The following is a 24,589-nucleotide window of genomic DNA, read 5'->3' as shown; positions in this document are numbered from 1 at the left end:
TAAGTCTCAAAATGCAGTCCTAGGAGAGATTACGGAGAAGAGTACAATTACGTACGGTACCAGAATACAAAAAAGAGGCGATAGCTGACGTTAAATGTGTATCAGAACAAAGTGTACGATACGTTTCTCATAATGGATTAACTATAAGAAGTTTCTGTGCAAGAGGGATATTACACGTTTCTGAATATCTTAGCAAACGCAAATTCGAAATCGAATATATTAGATGTTTATATTGATAACCAGTAACATCCGATTCTTTAAAAAATCGAATTCCCATGCATTAAAGAGTTTCGAACGGATGAATACTTTAAAAATGGGTTAATGTGTTAACTATTTCACGTAAAGCCTGTAAGCGTGGAAAAGTGTAGGAAAGATTTTAAATAATCCTTAATGGTAGGTCAAAGTCACCAAGTGTTCTCATTATTAAACACTTGACGGATATAGCGTGGGTAATTTGGGCTCCATTTCAAGTAAAAGCTAGTTTTCCACGAATGATAATATTTATGACGTAGTACCTTCTGAACTATGTGTCATACAACGATCTAACTTCGCATGTACATGTAGTAGATATAGATAATATCTGAAACGTGTGTTGGAAACAGAGTTAGTAGTAATGAAGTAATAAATTAAAACGTGATCTCTGATGGTGCAGTTTTACTGTATGAAATCGAAAACGTAGTACACGATAAACTTTTTTTCCTTTCATCATTTTGTGGTGGGTGTCGACGAGAAAAGTTTTGGTAATGGTTTGAATTGATATTTAAAGTTCGTTCGAAGTCACTAAGTATCCTCATTCTCAAATACTGGATGAACGGAGTCCGGGTATTTCCCCGCCGTCAGTTGCACTTGCTGAAGGCAATCATACAATTTCTAACGATTATACTTGTCTTATTGTGTTAAACGTTAAACATAATATTATGCCTCTCAATGAGTAGATTATTATATCAATTTAAATCTTTAAATTCTGCCACTGATTGTATGAGGTACTGAAAAAGAAATATTTCTTACCCCTGAAATCCTACAGATGAGCAACCCTATATAGGTCTTGAATTCTGGGATAGCGATTTAGTAATATAGACTAAAAAATCCAATAGGTTTGATCGACCGATTCATGTCGCAGTAGTTTCCGATTGTCTATCTGTATCGTATTTACGTGACTTCTGTTACCTTTCATACCATTACGACTTCAACAGTATCATGGACAAGTGCTAAGACTCGAATGAAATATTACACCTGGTACCTATTATTATTATTATTATTATTATTATCACTCACCATCTAAAATCTGATGAATTTCCATCTAAAATCTAGATCTGGGAAAAATTCAGCATTAGGTACTTCGAAATAATTGAAAAAGTATATTCAACTAACGCTTGGCAATCTCAGTTAAACTGAAATACGACGAAAGATATTCCATACGTCCATGAACTGTGAGACGGCCAGTGGCGTCTTGGATGGGAAATCATCGATTTGTCTGCCGCTGGTCTGAAGGAAAATGAATTTGCACTTACACTGCTGCAGACTCTAGCTCTATATCTAATGTTCATAAAGCCCTTTCCGAGTTAATATTCAGGTTGGGTGAGTATAGAATGAAAGCCTATTTGATAAGGAAAAGATGCGTCCGAATAAAGTGGGCACACGACTGAATATGCTGTGTTTATTGTTTCATTAGTTTATCTGTCTAAACTTCTTTTCTTACAAAGACACCTTAGTTACTATAAGACCTACTTCAGGACGAGAGTGTTACCTTCGATATATGTGAAGTATATTTGTATTGGCATTTTGTTGTTGTGGTCTTCAGTCCAGAGACTGGTTTCATGCAGCTCTCCATGCTACTCTACCCTTTGCAAGCTTCTTCATCTCTCAGAACCTACTGCAACCTACTGAATCTGCTTAGTGTATACATCTCCTGGTCTCCCTCTGCTATTTTTACCTTCCACGCTGCCCTCCAATACTAAATTGGTGCTCCCTTGATGCCTCAGAACATGTCCTACCAACCGATCCCTTCTTCTAGTGAAGATGAGCCACAAATTTCTCTTCTCCCCAGTTCCATTCAGTATATCCTCATTAGTTATGTGATCTACCCATCTAATCTTCAGCATTCTTTTGTAGTACCACATTTTGAAAGCTTCTATTCTCTTCTTGTCCAAACTACTTATCGTCCATGTTTCACTTGCATACATGGCTACACTCCACACAAATACTTTCAGAAACGACTTCCTGACACTTAAATCTATACTCGATGGTAACAAATTTCTCTTCTTCGGAAACGCTTTCCTTGCCATTGCCAGTCTACATTTTACACCCTCTCTACTTCGACCATTATCAGTTATTTTGTTCCCTAAATAGCGAAACTCATTTGCTACTTTGTCTCATTTCCTAATCTAATTCCCTCAGTATCACCCGACTTAATTTGACTACATTCCATTATCAAATAGTTCAAATGGCTCTGAGTACGATGGGACTTAACATCTGAGGTCATAAGTCCCCTAGAACTTAGAACTACTGAAAGCCAACTAACCGAAGGACATCACACACATCCATGCCCGAGGAAGGTGTTCGAACCTGCGACCGTAGCGGTCGCGCGGTTGCAAACTGAAGCGCCTAGAACCGCTCTGCCACACCTTCCGGCATTCCATTATCCTCGTTTTGCTTTTGTTGATGTTCATCTTATATCCTCCTTTCAAGACACTATTTCTCATGAGAACGACGTCCTCCTGAGTAGTCCCCGCCTGGAGATCAGAATGGGGGACTATTTTACCTCCGGAAAATTTTACCCAAGAGGACGCCATTGTCATTTAACCATACAGTAAAGCTGCATGCCCTTGGGAAAATTACGGCTGTAGTTTCCCCTTGCTTTCAGACGTTCACAGTACCAGCACAACAAGGCCGTTTTGATAAGTGTTACAAGGCCAGATCAGTCAGTCTTCCACACTGTTGTCCCTGCAACTACTGAAAAGGCTGCTGCCCCTCTTCAGGAGCCACACGTTTGTCTGGCCTCTCAACAGATACCCCTCCGTTGTGGTAGCACCTACAGTACCGGTATCGCTGAGGCACGGAAGCCTCCCCACCAGCGGCAAGGTCCATGGTTCATGGGCGGGTAGGGTGGGGGTGGGGGGGGGGGGTATTTCGGCATAACCTATGCAAAACTGTAGTGAGAAGTGAAAAAACTCTCTTAATCTCTGATGGCTCTGGAATTATGATCTGTCATCAAACAGGCTCTCGTATAAATTGCAAGCAGACATAGCTCTAGCCTCCGTTGTTTAAGTTTCGTCATTATTTCCCTGATAAATTCACGATTTTAATCCACTTCCACGAAATTATTTCTAGTTATTCTTTGTCCTAGTGAAGTTCGACCTCCATCCTAAGTCATCAGCGACTCCGACAAATTAATTTGTGGAGCACGCACTTGACTGGTACTGACGCTGAAAGAGAAAGCAAATATTGTAGTATTGCATTTCGAATTTCGCTTGCCTAACTACGACAAATAAGACCCTGAAAAATGCAGCGAACTGTCTCTCGACCTAAATATTACAGTCAAGTTAAAATAAATTTACTGACTCAGACGTTAATTTTTTTTATCAGTGTAGAGTGTACTGTAGTGAGATCATAGTGAAGTGGACGAGTTCTGCAGGCGAGTCGCAACACCAACAGAAATTATTATTGTGCTCTTTACTCACCCGTTTCAGCTCTAGCAACAGTGGTCTCGTGAGGTCCACGCGTTTGTGGATAGCCTTCAGCGCGACTTTGCTGCCCTGAAACGAGACATAATGATACAATTGCTGTAGTGAATTTGAGAGTATTACGACAGATACACAATTTCATGCAGTGTCTGGAGCGATAGGTAGTATCAAATTCTCGCATTTTACAATTCAGTAAAATGAACTGTTAAAATGATGTAAAATCGTAAATTACATTTCATTGTGAGACGTTATTTGGTTTAACAACCACCATAATTTTACACATTCCGAATCGCGTGTGAATCTGATAATTTAGTGCTGTAATATTTGAAAGTGAAACACCAATATTAATAACAAAACATTTCTACTTGAAATGTGTAGGCATGTCGACAATGAAGACCTCGAAATAGGTGTAATGTTAAAAACTGTTTCTTGTCGTTTCAACTTGTCTAATGGGAGTATAACTTAACTTACATATGGACGATACGACAGTTGCGTCTCATAATTGGCAAATGTCGGTCTGTTACCGGTAATATAGGTAAATATAATTTACAATGAAATGAATACCCGTAGCTGCATACAGGCGTTGATATAAGTCAACGGGGACAGTTGAAAATGTGTGCCCTGACCAGGACTCGAACCCCGGATCTCCTGCTTACGTGACAGACACTCCATCCATCTGAGCCACCGAGGATACACAGAGTAGTGCGACAGCAGGGACGTATCTCTGGCACGCCTCCCATGAGACCCACATTCGCAACTTATTGTCCCGCACTATATTCATAGTGCCCCTGACCATTATAATCATTACTCGTGGCTTTTACTGCCGATTTCCGTAAGAGTTCGGGCACTGTTTGTACATCCGCACAGAGGAAGATGGTCAAATGGACGGTGAGCCTTAAATATAAAAATATGAAGATGGTATCTGTTCTTTCAGAGATGTCCTAAAGAACAGATACCATCTTCATATATAAATATAATTTAGTTTTTTTCACTAAACGTAGAACGCCGTAGTGTCAGACGACAAATCTGGATTGTATAATGTTTAAACATATGTAATAATATACGTAAATTTCTGGTGACATGATCACAAAAGTTTAGTGTAAAATAAAGCGATAAAGCAGCTGGGGCAATCCAGTTGACTTCACATACTATTTGATCAAAAGTATCCGGTATCCGGACAGCAATTAATGGATGTTAATATGGGGGGGGGGGTATCCACACTCTGTCTTCATGACAGCTTGAACTCTATTGGAGATACTCTCAATGAGACTTCTAAATGTCTGTTTAGCAATGGCAGTCCATTTTTCCGCAATAGCTGAGACCAGAGGAGGCAGATGATGGGGTCTGGAGCGAAGTCGACTTTTTAACCCACCCCAAAAGAAGTGCCACTTTGTTCAGGTCGGGACGCTGAGCAGGTCAGTCCATTTCTGGAATGTTACTGTCCCCAATCACTCTATCGCCGATGCTTTTTTTGACAGGGACTACATCGATGGTGAAGCAGTCATCTTCCCTGAACTGTTGCTGTGTTGCACGCAGTACACAATGCTATATAATGTGCTCCTGTCCTTCGACATACTGTATAGCGTGATATAAGAGCACCACGACATAACCAAGAAAAGCACTCACAAACGTAGCACCACCTCTTCCGTACTTCACTGTTGGCACCACACATGACGTCACGTAACGTTTCTCAGCCATTCGTCAGACCCAAACCTTTTCATCGGATTGCCAGGGTGTATAGAGTGACTGATTAGTCCAAATCACTCGTTTCCAGTCGTCCAATGTCCAGTGGCGTCGTTCTTTTTACACCACCTCAACCGCAGTTTGACGTTGACTATAGAAACGTGTGGCTTATGAGGACCACTGTACCCCATTCATTAAAATTTCCTAAACCCCATCATCGTCCTAACTGGGGCTACTGGTAGCATTTTGGAACTCACAAGTGATTCTTCCCGTTCATTTCGTGTGTTTTTTTACAACCACCATCCGCAGTTCGCGACAGTCTTTGTCGGTCAGAGATGACGTTTACTGGGTCTTGGTTTAGCTGCTGACGTTCCGTCACGTTTCCACTTTACCGTCACGACACCAACTATCGACTTGGGCAACATTAGGACTGAAATGTCCCTGATGAATTTGTGACGTCGAATGACCACGTTCGGTGTCACTGAGCTGTCACGACCGACCCACTCTGCTGTTACTGGATCTCTAGTGACAACACAACCCTCCTCGCCTCCTTTTACGCTGAAGAGTTCACGTTACGTGGCATCCAGTGGTCAGCCTCCCATTTCATAGGAGCGTCCGGCTCTAGATGGCTCTGAGCACTATGGGACTTAACATCTGAGGTCATCAGTCCCCTAGACTTACAACTACGTAAACCTTACTAACATAAGGACGAAACTTCCTGGCAGATTAAAACTGTGTGCCGGACCGGGACTCGAACTCGGGACCTTTGTCTTTCGCGGGAAAGTGCTCTACCAACTGAGCTACCGAAGCACGACTCACGCCCCGTCCTCACAGCTTTACTTCTGCCAGTACCTTCTGTTAAGTTTGGAAGGTAGGAGACGAGGTACTGGGAGAAGTAAAGCTGTGAGGAAGGGGCGTGAGTCGTGCTTGCGTAGCTCACTTGGTAGAGCACTTGCCCGCAAAAGGCAAAGGTCCCGAGTTCGAGACTCTGTCCGGCACACAGTTTTAATCTACCAGGAAGTTTCATATCAGCGCACACTCCGCTGCAGAGTGAAAATCTCATTCTGGTAACCTATGGACATCACACACATCCATACCCGAGGCAGGATTCTTACCTGCGACCGTAGCAGCCGCGTGGTTCGGGACTGAAGCGCCTAGAACCGCTCGTTCACAGCGGACGGCGAGCTTCCGGATGCCCTTGATCAGATAGTGTAGATACTGCTACAAACTAGACTGTTTACAAAAGAGATGTTTCTAGCGCATGATGGATCAACGCCAAGTTGTGCCGACAACAGCCATCGAGCGGAGGTATTGAACGGCAGTGCCAGTGGTCATAGACCCTTTTGGACTTCCGATAGAGAGTGACGTAAATACTGTAAACTGGTACGCATTAAAGAGTAGACACCTATTACGCTGCGGATAACGTAACTAAAAAAAGAAAAAGAAAAGAAAACCCTTCAACACAATTTTCAGAGCTAAATGTGTGAGTTATCTAATAACGGAGCCGGTTGAACATCGTGCGGGGCCCACCGCACTGATGAAGTGGTAGACTCCTCATCGGTAATACGAAGCAATATTTCTTTAAACCCTTTTATCTTATATCCACGAAATTAGTGAAAGCAGCGTATAACAATATATTTAGGAGGAGCAGATATTTCCTGCAGGGGAACAGTGACCGCTAGAGATTAAAATTGCAGATCAACAATAAGTGGGATCTAAATTTTCTTTACTTTGACATTTTTCACTTGACAACGTGAGCATCTTCAGAAATTACGTAGCCGAGGACTAAACATTATAAACGTCGGGCTTTGTATAGCGCCGCCGTCATAGCTCGTGTAAGCTCGGCAGTTAGCTTGGGTTATCTCTACTATCGTCTCGTGTACAATTTTTGTATCGGCCTACTGTTCCGCTTTAGGGGAGCAAATGAAGCACATGTTTGGCGACACCGTCTCTGGAGGGACCTCTTGAATTAGCGCTCGCTACGACCTGATTGGGCCAGCCAGGTGGCCGAGCGGTTCTAGGCGCTGCAATCTGGAACCGCGCGACTGCTACTGTCGCAGGTTCGAATCCTCGGGCATGGATGTGTGTGATGTCCTTAGGTAAGTTATATTTAAGTAGTTCTAAGTTCTAGGGGACTGATGGCCTCAGAAGTTAAGTCCCATAGTGCTCAGAGCCATTTTTGACGTGATTGGGTAACTTCAATGCTAGTTAAATTCGAAACGGTACAACGTATCAAAACATTTTTATACTATTATTCCTCGGCACAACCTATCCTACTGCACCCTCACAAGCTTTCCACACATTTCAGGCAAGCTGCAGAGACGAACTACTGACTGGAAATGGAGGAAAAAATATCCTATGGACAAGTGTCCGAAAATACATATTGCCACGTTAGACGGCGCTGGCGAGTGAAATTTCCTCTGACCACTTGTCGTGTGTTGTTTGTGCGGTAGGTTGGTTTGTGGGCGAGGGATCGGGGATTTGAAGTGACGAGACTACAAAGGTCATCGGTCCCCGTCCTTCGTGTGTTGCAGATTATGTGACTGATGCAGTGCACTGTAAGCTGCAGGATGGTCCGGTATTCCTGTTGGGGACAAGCCGAGATGTTTCTGTACGCCTAAGCACATGGAAAAGTCTAAACGCAGCACGGCTATATTGAAGCAAATATCCCCACAACGTTAACTGGAATGCTCTCTTTCAAATTCTGAAGGTGGCAGGGATAAAATACAGGGAGCGAAAGGCTATTTACAATTTGTACAGAAACCAGATGGCAGTTATGAGAGTCGAGGGGCATGAAAGGGAAGCAGTGGTTGGGAAAGGAGTGAGACAGGGTTGTAGCCTCTCCCCGATGTTATTCAATCTGTATATTGAGCAAGCAGTAAAGGAAACAAAAGAAAAATTCGGAGTAGGTATTAAAATTCATGGAGAAGAAGTAAAAACTTTGAGGTTCGCCGATGACATTGTAATTCTGTCAGAGACAGCAAAGGACTTGCAAGAGCAGTTGAACGGAATGGACAGTGTCTTGAAAGGAGGATATAAGATGAACATCAACAAAAGCAGAACGAGGATAATGGAATGTAGTCAAATTAAATCGGGTGATGCTGAGGGGATTAGATTAGGAAATGAGACACTTAAAGTAGCAAAGGAGTATGGCTATTTGGGGAGCAAAATAATTAATGATGGTCGACGTAGAGAGGATATAAAATGTAGATTGGCAATGGCAAGGAAAGCGTTTCTGAAGAAGAGAAATTTGTTAACATCGAGTATAGATTTAAGTGTCAGTAAGTCGTTTCTGAAAGTATTTGTATGGAGTATAGCCATCTATGGAAGTGAAACATGGACGATAACCAGTTTGGACAAGAAGAGAATAGAAGCTTTCGAAATATGGTGCTACAGAAGAATGCTGAAGATAAGGTGGGTAGATCACGTAACTAATGAGGAGGTATTGAATAGGATTGGGGAGACGAGAAGTTTGTGGCACAACTTGACTAGAAGAAGGGATCGGTTGGTAGGACATGTTTTGAGGCATCAAGGGATCACAAATTTAGCATTGGAGGGCAGCGTGGAGGGTAAAAATCGTAGAGGGAGACCAAGAGATCAATACACTAAGTAGATTCAGAAGGATGTAGGTTGCAGTAGGTACTCGGAGATGAAGAAGCTTGCACAGGATAGAGTAGCATGGAGAGCTGCATCAAACCAGTCTCAGAACTGAAGACCACAACAGCAACAACAACATCCCCACAGACAGCAGTCACACCCCACAACATTTCAAGCCCTTTTTGTGTGTGTGTGTGACCATGGATCCAGATAGACGAACGTTTAGGGAGACGACGGACTGTTCGTACACTAGATTTGGAGAACCGGTTTCTCCAGAATATTCAGGCGAACTCCTAGTTCAAGGTACTGGCAAGTAGTCCGCCAACGTGGTGTAAGGTAAAGTAAGATTGTGTGTTTCTTGTACGACAACCGCTCTTATCCCTATCACCTGAAACGAGTGTAAGGATTATCTGCAGATGATTTCCCTCTACGGTAAGGATTTTGTCGATGGTTTTTGCACTAAACCAACACAATCATGGGATTTCTGTCTTCAGTCCTATTTACCGACGAAGCAACTTCTACCAGAATTGTCATCATCAATCTCCATAGCCGTCGTCCGTGGGCTACAGACGATCCTCGGGGAATGGTTGAGGCGTCTCATCAGCATCGGTTCAGCACCACCGTGTGGGCAGGAATTGTTGGTGACCGCATACTTATACCGGTTATTCCACAACTCCTCGACAGAGGAACATACCTGGACTTCTTGCAGAATACTTTGCTTCGGCTACTTGATAATTTGACTTTGCCGATACGACGGAATACATGGTCTGCAGCTCCATCCCACCTCCCCATTGCAGTAATCCGACACTTCAACACGTTCCTTTGACGCTGCATGCAACGCGGAGGCTCTGTAGTACGGCCTGCTAAATCACCGGACTTAAACCCCCGGGATTGTTATCTCTGGGGGCATCCGAAAAGTGTTGTGTATGCTGACCCACTTCCTGATGTGCAGACCGTTTAACAGCACGTTCACGACGCCCGTGACGCTATTCGGAGAGGGGCAAAATAGTGCAGCAGTCCATTATCTGACGTGTGAACCTGTGCATTGCATCCAATGGGTGCCACTTTGAACACATGTTTTTGACGTGGCTGCGGCGCAGCTCTTTGCTATGTTTCGGGACGATTTTGTTGTCGTTGCACGCGCACCGCCCGTTTCCGGACACACACTCATAGGACCTTTTTGCCTTTATTTCCAGTCAGGAATCCGTCCTTGCAGTGTGTCGGTTTTCTTAATGTTTACACTGTTTATAAAAATCTACCATCGTCTACGAAGGTGCAGCCAATAATGAAGTATTTTCCAAAATTTTTGCAGGATTGAGACCGACGAGTCAATTGCTCTCTCTGGGACTCAGCCAGTAGGCAATCGACAGATCTTGCAACACAAACCAGGCATCTTTCCTTCTTGCAGAAGGATAATATTTTATTGTACTTATCTCCAGACATACGTCTTCCTTTAACAGGAGTCTTGCTGTTTTCTTTTATTTATTGAACCAAAGGTCAGTGCGCTAATTACGTGTAGTTTTAGCACTGGCGATTCAGTGCCGTTGTACCGTCCCACGGTTACATTGCCCATTTCAAAACCTCCTTTCTCTCGACGGGTAGCGCTTGAGAGAAATTTCCTGCCCGTGCACCAACGACTGTTTCGATAAACACACCTCTGGAATCGCTGCACTGGCGTCGACCGAAAATTGCTCCCGCCAGAGAGTGCCATAGCTGCCTATGCATTTCCAAAGAAACAGACACTGTGGCAACTGGAGCCGCTATGAATACACGAAATGTATTCACAGTTGAGAATACCAGCAACCTTCAGCTGTTTAAGAGAATGACAATGAAAATCCGTGCCGGATCGGGAATCGAATCATGATTTCCGGCATTACATCACGGGTCGCATTAACCACTTTGGCTATCCAGGTACGACTTATAAACAGACGCGAACTTCAATATTTCGAATTTCTGTTCTTAACGATACTTTGAAAATTTGTGGTAAGGTCTTATGGGACCAAACTACTTAGGTCATCGGTCCCTAGGCGTACACATTAATTGTTGTTGTTGTTGTGGTCTTCAGTCCAGAGACTGGTTTCATTCAGCTCTCCACGCTACTCTATCCCGTGCAAGCTTCTTCATCTCCCAGTACCTGCTGCAACCTACATCTTTCTGAATCTGTTTAGTGTATTCCTCTCTTGGTCCTCCTCTACGATTTTTACCCTCCATGCTGCCCTCCAATAATAGATTGGTGATCCCTTGATGCCTCAGAATATGTCCTACCAAGCGATCCCTTCTTCTAGTCATGTTGTGCCACAAATTTCTCTTCTCCCCAATTCTGTTCAATAACTCCTCATTAGTTATGTGATACACTCATCTAATCTTCAGCATTCTTCTGTTGCACCACATTTCGTAAGCTTCTATTCTCTTCTTGTCTAAACTATTTATCGTCCACGTTTCACTTCCATACATTGCTACACTCCATACAAATACTTTCAGAAACGACTTCCTGACACTTAAATCTATACTCGATGTTAACAAATTTCTCTTCTTGTGAAACGTTTTCCTTGCCATTCCCAGTCTACGTTTTATATCCTCTCTACTTCGACCATCATCAATTATTTTGCTCCCCAAATAGCAAAACTCATTTACTACCTTAAGCTTCTCATTTCCTAATCTAATTACCTCAGCATCACCCGACTTAATTCTACTACATTCCATTATCCTCGTTTTGCTTTTGTTGATGTTCATTTTATATCCTCCATTCAAGGCACTGTCCATTCCGTTCAGCTGCTATTTCAGGTCCTTTGCTGTCTCTGACAGAATTAAAATGTCATCGGCAAACCTCAAAGTTTTTATTTGTTCTCCATGAATTTTAATTCCTACTCCGAATTTTTCTTTTGTTTCTTTAACTGCTTGCTTAATATACAGATTGAATAACATCGGGGATAGGCTACAACCGTGTCTCACTCCCTTCCCAACAACTGCTTCCCTTTCATGCCCCTCGACTCCTGTAACTGCCATCTGGTTTCTGTACAAATTGTAAATAGCCTTTCGCTCTCTGTATTTTACCCCTGCCACCTTCAGAATTGGAATGAGAGTATTCCAGTCAACATTTTCAAAAGCTTTCTCTAAGTCTACAAGTGGTAGAAACGTAGGTTTGCCTTTCCTTAATCTATTTCCTAAGGTAAGTCGTAGGCTCAGTATTGCACACACAAGTTAGCCTAACATAAACTAACTTACGCCATGGACAACACACACCACTCACCATGTGTGAGGGAGGACTCGAACCTGTGATGGGGGGGGGGGGGGGGGGGGAGCTGCACGGACCATGAAAGGCGCCCTAGACCACCCGGCTTCAGTTTCTACACTGCCTGTTTTTCGGACATGCAGGCATGCATACATGCATGTCTGATGCAACATTGCATCGTTGTCCTTAACAACATGGGCACTGCAATATCGTATTTATCCGCCAATATCAGGCAGCGACTTTCGGTAGAAATGTTTTCCCTTGTACTATAAATAGTTAAGCAGTGGAGCTAGGCCAGCGCCAGTCCATTTTTTTAGTGGGGGTTGCCTACATCAGGGGCAGGTATGCACTCAGGGGCATACCTACTGTTCTCCTTTGATTGACAGGTACTTAACCTATTATTCTGCAAATGGGAAGGGTCTTTCTAGCACAACAATAGGTTATGGAACTGTCAATCAAAGGAGAACTGTAGGTTAAATACCTCTCAATCAGTGGAGTGCATACCTGCCCCTTATGTAGGCAACCCGCACTAACAAAATGCGCTGTTGCTCTCTCTTGCCCTACTACTCGTAATGCATGAGTGAGTACAGGTTATGATGCCAAAAAGATGACTTATGGAAGTTTGAGTCTGGCCGAGAGTAGTGCTCGGACAGCCAAAGTGATTACGGCGACCGCTCGTGTAAAGGAGAAGAAACGGTTTCGAGTCCCAATCTGGCACAAATTTTTGCTGTCATCGCTCCCTTATACATCTGATGGGTGTTCACACCCACAATTGCAAATACATTTCATCTATAGATATAGATACATAATAGAATGTTTGATAACAGCAAATACATCCAGTATGTAACTTGTTTTTACTTTGAGGCACATACTGGCAGTCACGTTTAAGATTTGTGGACTCTTGGGAAACAGTCCAGCCATTGGCCTTTGCGACAAGAGATACATCATTTATAAAAAATAATTTTGACTCTTGAGATAACACTTATATTAAATTAATAAGAAAGACACAGAATCTTTTAGAAAACAAGACGTTAAAAAAATTTTGTTGAAGGTGAACACGAAGCTGCTATTTTTAATTTCACGACTTAGGAGCTCACGACGCCACCAGGTGCTCTTCAGCTTCGAGTTAGTAAATGGGCCTCTGTATTAGACATAAAATTTGTGAAGAATGTATCTAAAAATGTCATTATTTGATGTTTAATATGCAAATTGTACCTAAAATGTCACGCTTTTCGTAGGTCATCTTTGTGTCGTAGCACTGAAACGGTATACTTTCGTAGCACAAGCTCGAACACTGAAAACGTCAACTACAGAGTGCCTTTACCTACCGACGTGTAGTTTCGTGTCAATTTATTATAACAAGTCATATATAATGCGAAGCGTTGTCGAGAATTCCTCCATTTGCTGATACTTTACAACAGCTTACATACATACCACGTACTGTACGAGAAAGAAAACCCACCAAATATGATTTTTAACACGACGCAATATGGCAGCTCCTACGTTATGCTTGTGACGTAGAACGATGTCGCACCTCATTGGCGACATTCCGCTCCACGAGACAAAAGTTTGGCCTACCGGATTCTTTACTCCACGCACGGCAATGTAGGGGAACGCAGGATTCCACGCTGTGACGTCACCATCTCCTCGACCACGTGAGTTTTCACGCCCCGTGAGGTGAAGGGGCAATGGGTGGAGACATCATTAAACTATGTATAGCACTGCGAGGTTTTCGCGCTCAGAGAGGTTTCTCGAGTGATACGTGGCACGTAAACAACACGGAGAGCAAGCTCGGTGGCAGTGCCCGAGAGCGGGACGAGATCTCAGATAGTTGCGCTCTCCGAGTTTGGACCTCTCTTGTAGGCAGCGACTTCAGTCTCTCTTGAGCTGCTCGCCGCAGCTCTCACATAAGCGAAACTATGCCGGCAATGTCGGGAGAGACGAGAGTACCTAGCAGTGCAGACCACGCCGCACGCGTGGGCGCTACATGCGGCAGGAGCGTTCTTCTCTCGCGCGACCTAGGCGCAGCGAGCGTTGGTGGTGCTGTCCGGTCGTTAGCTCTGGCCGTAACACGAGCAGTCTGCCCGCCACGCAACCATCCAGCCAGCGGCTCCCGGCCCATTAGCGGACGCCGCCTGCTTGTTCCGTTCGCCCGGAGTGCCTTCCGATGGCCCCACAATCGATCAGCCGTCCACCCGCACCTCTTCCCTCCCCCTCCCCTTCCCCCCCTCTTCCAGGCAAACACTGCGGCGTCACCGCTAACCCTACCCGCCCCGATATTTTTTCCTCCAAAAGACAAGCGAGCTCCGTCTCACCCCATTTGGTGTTGCGAGGGATGAAGGTGGGTGTTGTAAGGTAACGAGATCGCGGCACGTGCTGACGCAACTTATCCTGCTGGTCTTAGTGATAAGTAATAGCTGCTGAATATACAGGGTGGTCCATTGATCGTAACCGGGCCAAATATCTCACAAAATAAGCGTCAAACGAAAAAACTGCAAAGAACGAAACTTGTCTAGCTTGAAGGGGGAAACCAGATGGCGCTATGGTTGGCCAGCTATATGGCGCTGCCATAGCTCAAACGGATATCAACTGTGTTTTTTTTTTAAATAGAAATCCCCATTTTTATTACTGTTCGTGTAGTACGTAAAGAAATATGAATGTTTTAGTTGGATCACTTTTTTCGCTTTGTGACAGATGGCGCTGTAATAGTCGCAAAAACATGGCTCACAATTTTAGATGAACAGTTGGTAACAGGTAGGTTTTTTTAAAATTAAAATACAGATTGTAGGTACTTTTGAACATTTTATTACGGTTGTTCCAGTGTGATACGTGTACCTTTGTGAACACATCATTTCTGAGAACGCATGCTGTTACAGCGTTACCTGTAAATACCACAGTAATGCAATAAATGCTCAAAATGATGTCCGTCAACTACAATGCATTTCGCAATACGTGTAACGACATTCCTCTCAACAGCGAGTAGTTAGCCTTCCGTAATGTTCGCACATGCATTGACAATGCGCTGACGCATGTTGTCAGGTGATGTCGGTGGATCACGATAGCAAATATCCTTCAACTTTCCCCAGAGAAAGAAATCCGGGGACGTCAGATCCGGTGAACCTGCGGGTCAGGGTATGGTACTTCGACGACCTATCCGCCTGTAAATATGATATTCAGTACGCTTCAACCGCACGCGAGCTATGTGCCGGACATCCATCATGTTGGAAGTACATCGACATTCCGTCATGCAGTGAAACACCTTGTAGTAACTTCGGTACAACATATCGTCGGAAATGAGCATACATTGCTCGATTTAGATTGCCATGGATAAAATGGAGGCCAATTATCCTTCTTCCCATAATGCCGCACCATACATTAACCCGCCAAGGTCGCTGATGTTCCACTTGTCGCAGCCATCGTGCATTTTCCGTTGCCCAGTAGTGCATATTATGCCGGATTACGTTACCGCTGCTGGTGAATGTGGTGAATGACGTTTCGTCGCTAAATAGAACGCGTGCAAAAAATCTATCATCGTCCCGTAATTTCTCTTGTGCCCAGTGGTAGAACTGTACACGACGTTCCAAGTCGTCGCCATGCAATTCCTGGTGCATAGAAATATGGCACGGGTACAGTCGATGTTGATGTAGCATTCTCAACACCGACGTTTTTGAGATTCCCGATTCTCGCGTAATTTGTCTGCTACTGATGTGCGGATTAGTCACGACAGCAGCTAAAACACCTACTTGGTCATCATCATTTGTTGGAGGTCGTGGTTGACGTTTCACGTTTGCCTGAACACTTTCTGTTTCCTTAAATAACTTAACTATCCGGCGAGCGGTCCGGACACTTGGACGATGTCGTCAAGGGTACTGAGCAGCATACTTAGCACATACCCGTTGGGCATTTTGATAACAATAGTGGTACATAAACACGATATCGACCTATTCCGCAATTGGTAAACGGTCCATTTTAACGCAGGTAATGTATCACGAAGCAAATACCGTCCGCACTGGCGGAATGTTACCTGATACCACGTACTTTGTGACTATTACAGCGCCATCTACCAGAAAGCGAAAAAAGTGGTCCAACTAAAACATTCATAGCTCTTTACGTACTACACGAATATGTAGTAAAAAATGGGGGTTCCTATTTAAAGAAGTGGAGTTGATATCCGTTTGACCTAGGGCAGCGCCATCTGGCAGGTCAACCACAGCGCCATCTGGTTTCCCCCTTCAAGCTAGACGAGTTTTGTTCTTTGTAGTTTTCTCGTTTGATGCTTATTTCGTGAGATATTTGGCCCGGTCACTATCAATGGACTAGCCTGTACAAGAGCGTGCTGAAAAGCAATACCTCCGAATTTTTTCTTCCGACTTCAATGTCGGTCGAATTACATGTCATGCATATTACTCGATTGTCTTTGCTGCTTCGTTGAGGCAATCTGCAACCCTCGTCGATAGAGGGATCCGAATTACAGCGTGTTACATGGGGGTGCGTAACGTAAGTACGTCGGTGCTTGAGAAACAGGTTGTCCGTGCTCGTAACCTCAACGTCTGTGACAGAGCTCGGAGTGGCCGACGACGCACGACAAACCCACGAGACTCTTTGGAATCGAATTGATGAATTCTTCGGAGGAAATCTTCAGGTATCACAGACACAGCTCTCAGATAGTTGCGGTATATTATCAGAGGCTGTACAGGCTGCCAGTGTAGAACTGCGGTACAGAAACGGTGGATGGGTCGAATGTCCAATCCTGAGATGAAACAGAGGAGACTGGGCATCTGTCAAAAATTTCTTTAGCGTTTTCAGCATAAGGGTAATAGGTTCCTCATCAACCTTGTGACAGGTGGTGAAACATTGTGCCACCATATTGACCCCTGAAACAACAATACATCAATGGAGTTCCGCCACAAAGGATAACCGACGCAAAAAATATTCAAGACCATGTCATCAACAAGCAAAGTCATGCTCACAGTGTTCAGCGTGCGGTGCATTTTGATTTAATGCCTAAAGGCCCCATCAGGGTCTCTGCACGGTATTGTGAGACCCTCGTAAAACTGAAAGCATGAATTTTCAGAGCTCGTCCACACACCCTCTCCTTCAGAATAACAATGCCATACCACATCAGTTCGCTGCGACATCTGCAACAATCCGACGTCTTTCGTCCACTGTCATCGACCATCCTCCATACAGTCCCGACTTGGTCCCAGCCGATTTCCATCTGTTTTCAGAACTGAAAGAACTCTTTCCAGAACTTCTGTTTGAAAGCGATGAAGCGGTGCAAGCAGAGGTGAGATTGTGGCTTCGTCAACGAAGTTAAACGTTCTACAGTGGCGGTATCAACAAATTGGTCTCTCGTTGGGAGAAATGTGTCCGTCGCCAGGGTATGTTCAGTAATAAATAGTCAGACATGAACACAGAGATGTAGAATATTAATAAAGTTGGTTTTATTTAAAGACCTGTAAGAGTTCTCAAATAAAAAATTCGGAAGCATTACTTTTCAGCACGCTGTCGCATAAAGCTGACGCTGGGATCCACTGCAAAGTCTGAATGCTCGCGAAGATTAATTTATTGGCAATTTGCCGCGCTGATGCGTCTGCAGCCAAAATTAATGTTTCTGCAGGATTCAAGCAAGAGGCCATAAGGCAGAACTAAAGTTAAGTTTTTTTAATCATGGTTCTTTAGATCGCTGGCTGCAGTTCAGCTTGGTAATGTTATATCTCCGAAGAGAAAGGGAAAACTCGTAAATCATAAGTTGACAATAATTACGGATGTTTCAGACAATTATCGCCATCTACTTTGACGAGGTAAGTGAGTCCGATTTCTTCTGGTATTTCGTATCCACAATATGAAAGCAGCAGAATTAATCCTTTCATAGGCCAATAAGTAACGTGTACGTTTTTGTTTCTCGTATCTACGGTTAAGGGCTAGTGTTCTCTGTCATGCACGATGAACGACATCAAACTTAAGTGCGCTCGCTGTTTCCTTGTTTCGTAGAGCATTTGGACAACGCTTTGAACTGAAGCTTATGGAGTTCGTTTTAGAATTTTTAACGTACCTGATGCTTTCGCATGAGTAAATGTACTTGGTTCTCATAATACTATAATCACATGACAGAAACTAAATATTTCGATTACATTTGCAAATATTGTAATTTTCTACGTAACTATCAATTTGATAAAGCTTCGTTAAAGGCTGACGAGAGATCTAAAGAAGTGTTATTTTCATTTCATTTTACAATTACATGATTTTTGCCACAGCATATCACAGCGTTTTGAGACAAAAATGAGTAGTGGCAAAGGTATCATTAAGTGCTGTTGCTGTGGACATCTTATTGCTATTAATCTGAGGTTGATTATTACAAATTTCGGCCGCGCGGGATTAGCCGAGCGGTCTCAGGCGCTTCAATCATGGACTGCGCGGCAGGTCCCGGCGGAGGTTCGAGTCCTCCCTCGGGCATGGGAGTGTGTGTTTGTCCTTAGGATAGTTTAGGTTAAGTAGTGTGTAAGCTTAGGGACTAATGAACTTAGCAGTTAGGTCCCATAAGATTTCACACACATTTGAACATTTCATAAATTTCGTTTACATGTATACATACGTGAAGTGATCGGACAAATTTCTCTCTCTAATAAAGCGTCGCCATATAACGATAAAATAAATAAAATATGTCAACGATGGAATTAAGTAAAGGAAAATGGCGAAAAATATTAGTGTTACTATTTGCGTACCGCCGACACGCAAAGTGCTTAATATATTAAATATAAATACTTCAAATCTTGTAATGGAATTTTGTATCGTAAACAATAAGCACGCGTCGTTGGTACTATTTCGAAAGCCATTCCATAATCCATTTAAAGATTATCCACCATTTCATCTGTTCTGGATATCTATCATGACTGACTGTTCCAATTTATGAGCAACAGTTGCTGGACAAATAATTGATCCTTAATTAATTCGGTTGGTAATTTACGTTCAGTCGGAAAACGAATTTGTCCAGCCACTAATACTTCAGTTACATAACACACTTGTCTGCATTATATCGTACATTTCAGTCGTCATTTACGACACGAAAATTTGCTCACTTCCTCAATAATTCAATAAAATTCCAGCTTTATAAGCTACGAGTATACACATGCACACCTGTACTATCAATACAACGTGTTTGCGAGACAGCATTCATAAAGTGTGAAGGGATTCCCTTTAAACATTTGCAAGTTCAGTTACCTCCTACGACACTCCCTCGTGAATCAGTCCAAATTGTACCCACGTCCTCTTTCTTTTTGTGCAGTATACCCTTGCATCCCAACCTCGGCAATATTCCAGTACAGGGCTCATACACATTTTATAAACACCCACTCGCATTGGGACCTTGAAATGAAAAAAGACAGTCAGTTAAGTTAAGCAATTCTTCGCTGTCTTTGGCATTCTTTGACATCCGAGAAAATGTCAGGGCATGAAACCAGCGGTGAAGCAAGTTAGATCTGGAATCTGTATAACGCATCTTTGATTTCTGAAATGTGCAAATTTGAGTTTTTGCCCTTTAAATCCCGAAATAATGCAGATAGAATCCATTTATCTACGTCTATAGTCCGCAAGTAACCTTACGGTGTGTGGCAGAGGGTACTTTGTGTACCAGTATTATTTCTCCCTTTTCCTGTTCCGTCGCTTATGGTTCGCGGGAAGAATGATTGCTGGAAAGCTTCCGTGTGGGATCTAGTCTCTCTAATTTTTTGATCATGGCCTTTCCACGAGACATACGCAGGAGGAACCAATGCATTGCTTGACTCTCGGGAAGTACGCTTTCGAAATTACAACAGTCAATCACATCGTGATTCAGATGGCCTCTTTTGCACCGTTTGTCACCGGAGATGGCTGGGCATCTCCGTGACGCTTCCGCTCTTGTTATATGAACATGTAACGAAAGGCGCTGCTCTTCTTTGAATCTTCTCTGCTTCCTCTATCATTACTGTTCGGTACAGATCCCGCACTGATGAGGAATATTCAAGTATCGGTCGAACGAGAGTCTTGTAAACTACTTCGTTTGCTGATGGACTACATTTCCTGAAGATCCGCCCAACGAATATCATACTGGAGTCTTCCTTACTGACGATGAATTTTATGAGGTCGTTCAACTTCAAATCGCTCCGTACGCTTAGTCGTAGATATTTCATGTAGTAATTGCATCCATTGATTTTTTTGCAATTTTGTAATCTATATCTATATATATAAAACAAAGTCGGGTTTGTTACAACACTTATAACTCGAGATCTGCTGGACCAATTTTCATGGTTTTTGATTTGTTGGATTTGTCTCCGCCCAGAATAGCAGAATACATCTTAAAAATAATGAAAAATTGACGAATAAAAATTTTCATGGTTTTTGATTTGTTGGATTTGTCTCCGCCCCGAATAGCAGAATACATCTTAAAAATAATGAAAAATTGATGAATACTTGAAAAATGCGCTATTTTCCCTAAAAGTTCTTTAGTTTCGGAGCTGTCAAATTTTTTTGTCAAAATCTGTAAGTAATGATTGACATTTATGCATGCGTTCATAAACTATTTAAAATGGATGAATAAACTATTATGTGAATTTTTTTTGAAAAAAACGATTGAAAAATATTACGCGTGCGTTCAGAAATGTGTAAAGAATACTTAATCTATATATATAAAAGAAAGTCGTGTTAGTTACACTATTTATAACTGAAGAACGGCTGGACCGATTTGGCTGAAAATTGGTGGAGAGGTAGCTTACAAGGGAACCTCCCAATCGCACCCCCCTCAGATTTAGTTATAAGTTGGCGCAGTGGATAGGCCTTGAAAAAACTGAACACAGATCAGTCGAGAAAACAGGAAGAAGTTGTGTGGAACTATGAAAAAATAAGCAAAATATACAAACTGAGTAGTCCATGGGAAGGATAGGCAACATCAAGGATAACCAGAGCGTATGTGCGCCGTGGTCTCGTGGTTAGCGTGAGCAGCTGCGGAACGAGAGGTCCTTGGTTCAAGTCTTCCCTCGAGTTATAAGTTTACTTTCTTTATTTTCGTAAAGTTATGATCTGTCCGTTCGTTCATTGACGTCTCTGTTCACTGTAATAAGTTTAGTGTCTGTGTTTTGCGACCGCACCGCAAAACCGTGCGATTAGTCGACGAAAGGACGTGCCTCTTCAATGGGAACCGAAAACATTAGATCGCAAGGTCATAGGTCAACCGATTCCTCCACAGGAAAACATGTCTGATATATTCTATACGCCACTGGTGACGGCATGTGCATCACATGACAGGAATATATTGTCGACCCACCTAACTTGTACACTTGGCGAATGGGTAAAAAGATTCTTCTACCTTTCCCGATTTAGGTTTTCTTCTGGATGTGATAATCACTCCCAAAAAAGGGATGAAAACATAAGACTTTGTGACACAAACTGAAAACAAAAAATTAAAATTTCCATTCGAGGGAAGATTTGAACCAAGGACCTGTCGTTCCGCAGCTGCTCACGCTAACCACATGACCGCAGCGTTCCTGAGCTCAGCTTCTCCTAGATGTTGCTTATCTTGCACATGGACTACTCAGTTCGTATATTTTGCTTATTTTTTCCATAGTTCCACACAACTTCTTCCTGTTTTCTCGACTGATCTGTGTTCAGTTTTTCAAGGTCTATGCACTGTGCCAACTTAGAATTAAATCTGAGGGGGGTGCGATGGGGAGGTTCCCTTGTTAGAACCAGGAGACAGGCATAGGATACTTTTTATCCCGTTCGACCGCTATAAAACGTAGTATAACAGAAACGCATCTGGCGTGGAATAACGAAACGCAAATTAGATTTAGTAGTTCAAACGAATGTACCCCTGTTGAACCCCCAACAAAAGGAAGTTTATGATACATTAATGAAGGCAATTGATGATGGAAATAGTGGTTTATATTTCCTGGATGCCCCTGGTGGAACTGGCAAGACATTCCTCACGTCAGTAGTTTTACCCACTGTTCGTGCGAGATCCAACATTGCGGTTGCAGTTGGTTCTTCCGGAATAGCAGACACATTGTTAGAAAGATGCCGTACGGCTCAGTCAGCGTTAAAATTACCGTTAAATCTTCAAGCTATTGAATAACCAACATGTAATATTACAAAAAACTCAGCAGTGGCCGAAGTTTTATCAGCATCCAAGATCTGGGACGAATGCACAACGGCTCATAAACGTGCATTAGAGGCACTTAACCGAACATTGAAAGATCTACGCAATGACTCGAGATGTTTTGGAGGAGCAATGATTTTACTGTCTGGCGAATTCCGCCAAACACTGCCAGTAGTTCCAAGATCAATGGCTGCAGATGAAATAAATGCTTACCTCAAATCATCGAATCTATGGCGCTTTGTGAAGAAACTTTAACTGACAACAAATATGAGAGTTACATTGCTTAATGATACATCTGCTGAAGATTTCTTTGAGCAATTGCTGACTATCGGTAATGGTCGAGAACCTGTCGAAGGATCGAGCGGATTGATTTCATTTCCTCACAATTTCTGTAACTTTGTCTCATCGAAAGACGAACTTATCAACAAAGTATTCCCAAACATCATTACTAACTACAAAAGTAATGAATGGTTGAGTGAGCGAGCAATTTTAGCGGCTAAGAATAAAGATGTAGATGACCTAAACTACATAATTCAGAATGAGATCATTGGTAAAATCATTCATTCTAATCTATTGACTGTGTAACAAATGAAGATGAAGCCACCAACTATCCAATTGAATTTTTAAACTCTCAGGATGTGCCTGACATACCACCGCACAATTTACGCCTAAAAGTTGGCTCCGTAGTAATCATGCTTCGAAACATAAACCAACCAAAACTGTGCAACGGTAAACGTTTTGAGGTAAGTAAATTGATGACCAATGTTATTTACGCGGCGATACTCAAAGGAAAATTCGAGGGTGAGGAGGTTCTCATTCAGAGGATCCCGATGGTCCCAACCGATGTGCCGTTTGAGTTTAAAAGACTTCAATTTCCGATCCGTCTTGCATTCGCCATGACCATTAACAAATCACAAGGCCAATTCTTGAAAGTTTGTGGTTTAAATCTGGAATATCCATATTTTTCAAATGGTCAATTATATGTGGCATGTTCACGGGTCGGAAGACCATATGCGTTGTTTGTTCTTGCGCCTGATAATAAAACAAAAAATGTCGTGTATCACAAGGTACTGAATTGAAGAGTGGAAGCTATGCACCAAAAAACATAAAGAATCATTAAAATACTTAATTTTTATTTGTCCTAATAAAAAATTGAACTTAACATCCAAAATCTGATTATTTATTGGCTTTAAGGCGGAACAGAGTTCGCCGGGTCAGCTAGTCATACAATAAAGGATCTTCTTGTCTACGCATTCGCAATACTTTACAGTTGCTCATGTTAAGGGTCAATCGCCACTGCCTGCACCAAGCACCGATCCTCTGCAGGTGTTCCTGCATATCGGTACAGTTTTCTAGCGTCGCGACTTCTGTGTATACAACAGCATCTTCTGCGAGAAGTCTCGTGGGACTTTCGGCGTTGTCTACCAGGTCATTTATATATCTTGTGAAACGTAATGGTCCTTTAAAATTCTCCTGGGGCACGCCCGAAGATACTTTTACATCTGGTGACTTCTCTCCGTTCCGAATGACACGTTATGTGACGTTTGCTATAAAATCTTCAGTCCAATCACACAGTTGGCTTGTTACTCCATACGCTCGTATTTTGTTCATCAGGCGGCAGTATCATAGGATATCGGATGCCTTTCGGAAGTCAAATAACACAGTATCTAACTGGACCCCGTATCAACTGCTTTCTGGGTCTCGTGGTGGGTGGGGGTGGGGGGTGGGGGGGTTGGGGCCGGGGATGGGGGGGGGGATCTGTGTTTCACATCATCGTTGTTTTCGGAAACCATGGTGGTTCCTACAGGGGATATTTTCGGCCACTAAAAATGTCATAATAGGCGAGCTTAAAACGTATTCCAAAAGTCAGCTGAACGACGTCACAGATACAGGCCTACAATTTTGTGGGATTATTTGACGATCCTTTTGAAAACGGGTACTACCTGTGCTGTTTTCTAATCATTACGAACGCTTCACTCCTCTAGAGACATACGGTACGCTGCTGCTAGAAACGGGGCAAGTTCTTTCAGATATTCTATGTAAAATCGAACTGGTATTCCGTCAGATCCAGTGATTTTTCCTCTGTTGAGCGAGTTTAGTTGCTTCCCCCCCCCCTCTCTTCCCCCGTGGTCATTTATTTCTCCACTGAACCTAACGGAGCTCAGTAATTCGAGGATTTCCCATTTTGCGCTAATTCTATTCTGTCGGCCTATTTACATATCGAGACCTGCTTAATATTCTCTGCAGAACCGGGTTGAATGTTAG

At 42.9% G+C, this 24,589-nt stretch overlaps 1 protein-coding gene across 2 annotated transcripts in view; it reads right to left on the bottom strand.

The window, feature by feature from the left end:
- LOC124795224 (atrial natriuretic peptide receptor 1-like) overlaps positions 1 to 24,589 on the bottom strand; it is a 1,189,640-nt gene that overhangs the window by 283,698 nt on the left and 881,353 nt on the right. For both annotated transcript variants that reach the window (XM_047259145.1, XM_047259146.1), the window contains exon 10: positions 3,681 to 3,755. In XM_047259145.1, the coding sequence (XP_047115101.1) occupies positions 3,681 to 3,755 (75 nt within the window). The remainder of the gene's footprint in view (positions 1 to 3,680; positions 3,756 to 24,589) is intronic.

Source organism: Schistocerca piceifrons, chromosome 4 (genome assembly GCF_021461385.2).
Source record: "Schistocerca piceifrons isolate TAMUIC-IGC-003096 chromosome 4, iqSchPice1.1, whole genome shotgun sequence".
Taxonomy (NCBI): Eukaryota; Metazoa; Arthropoda; class Insecta; order Orthoptera; family Acrididae; genus Schistocerca; species Schistocerca piceifrons.
This window is presented reverse-complemented; position numbering and strand designations above follow the sequence as displayed.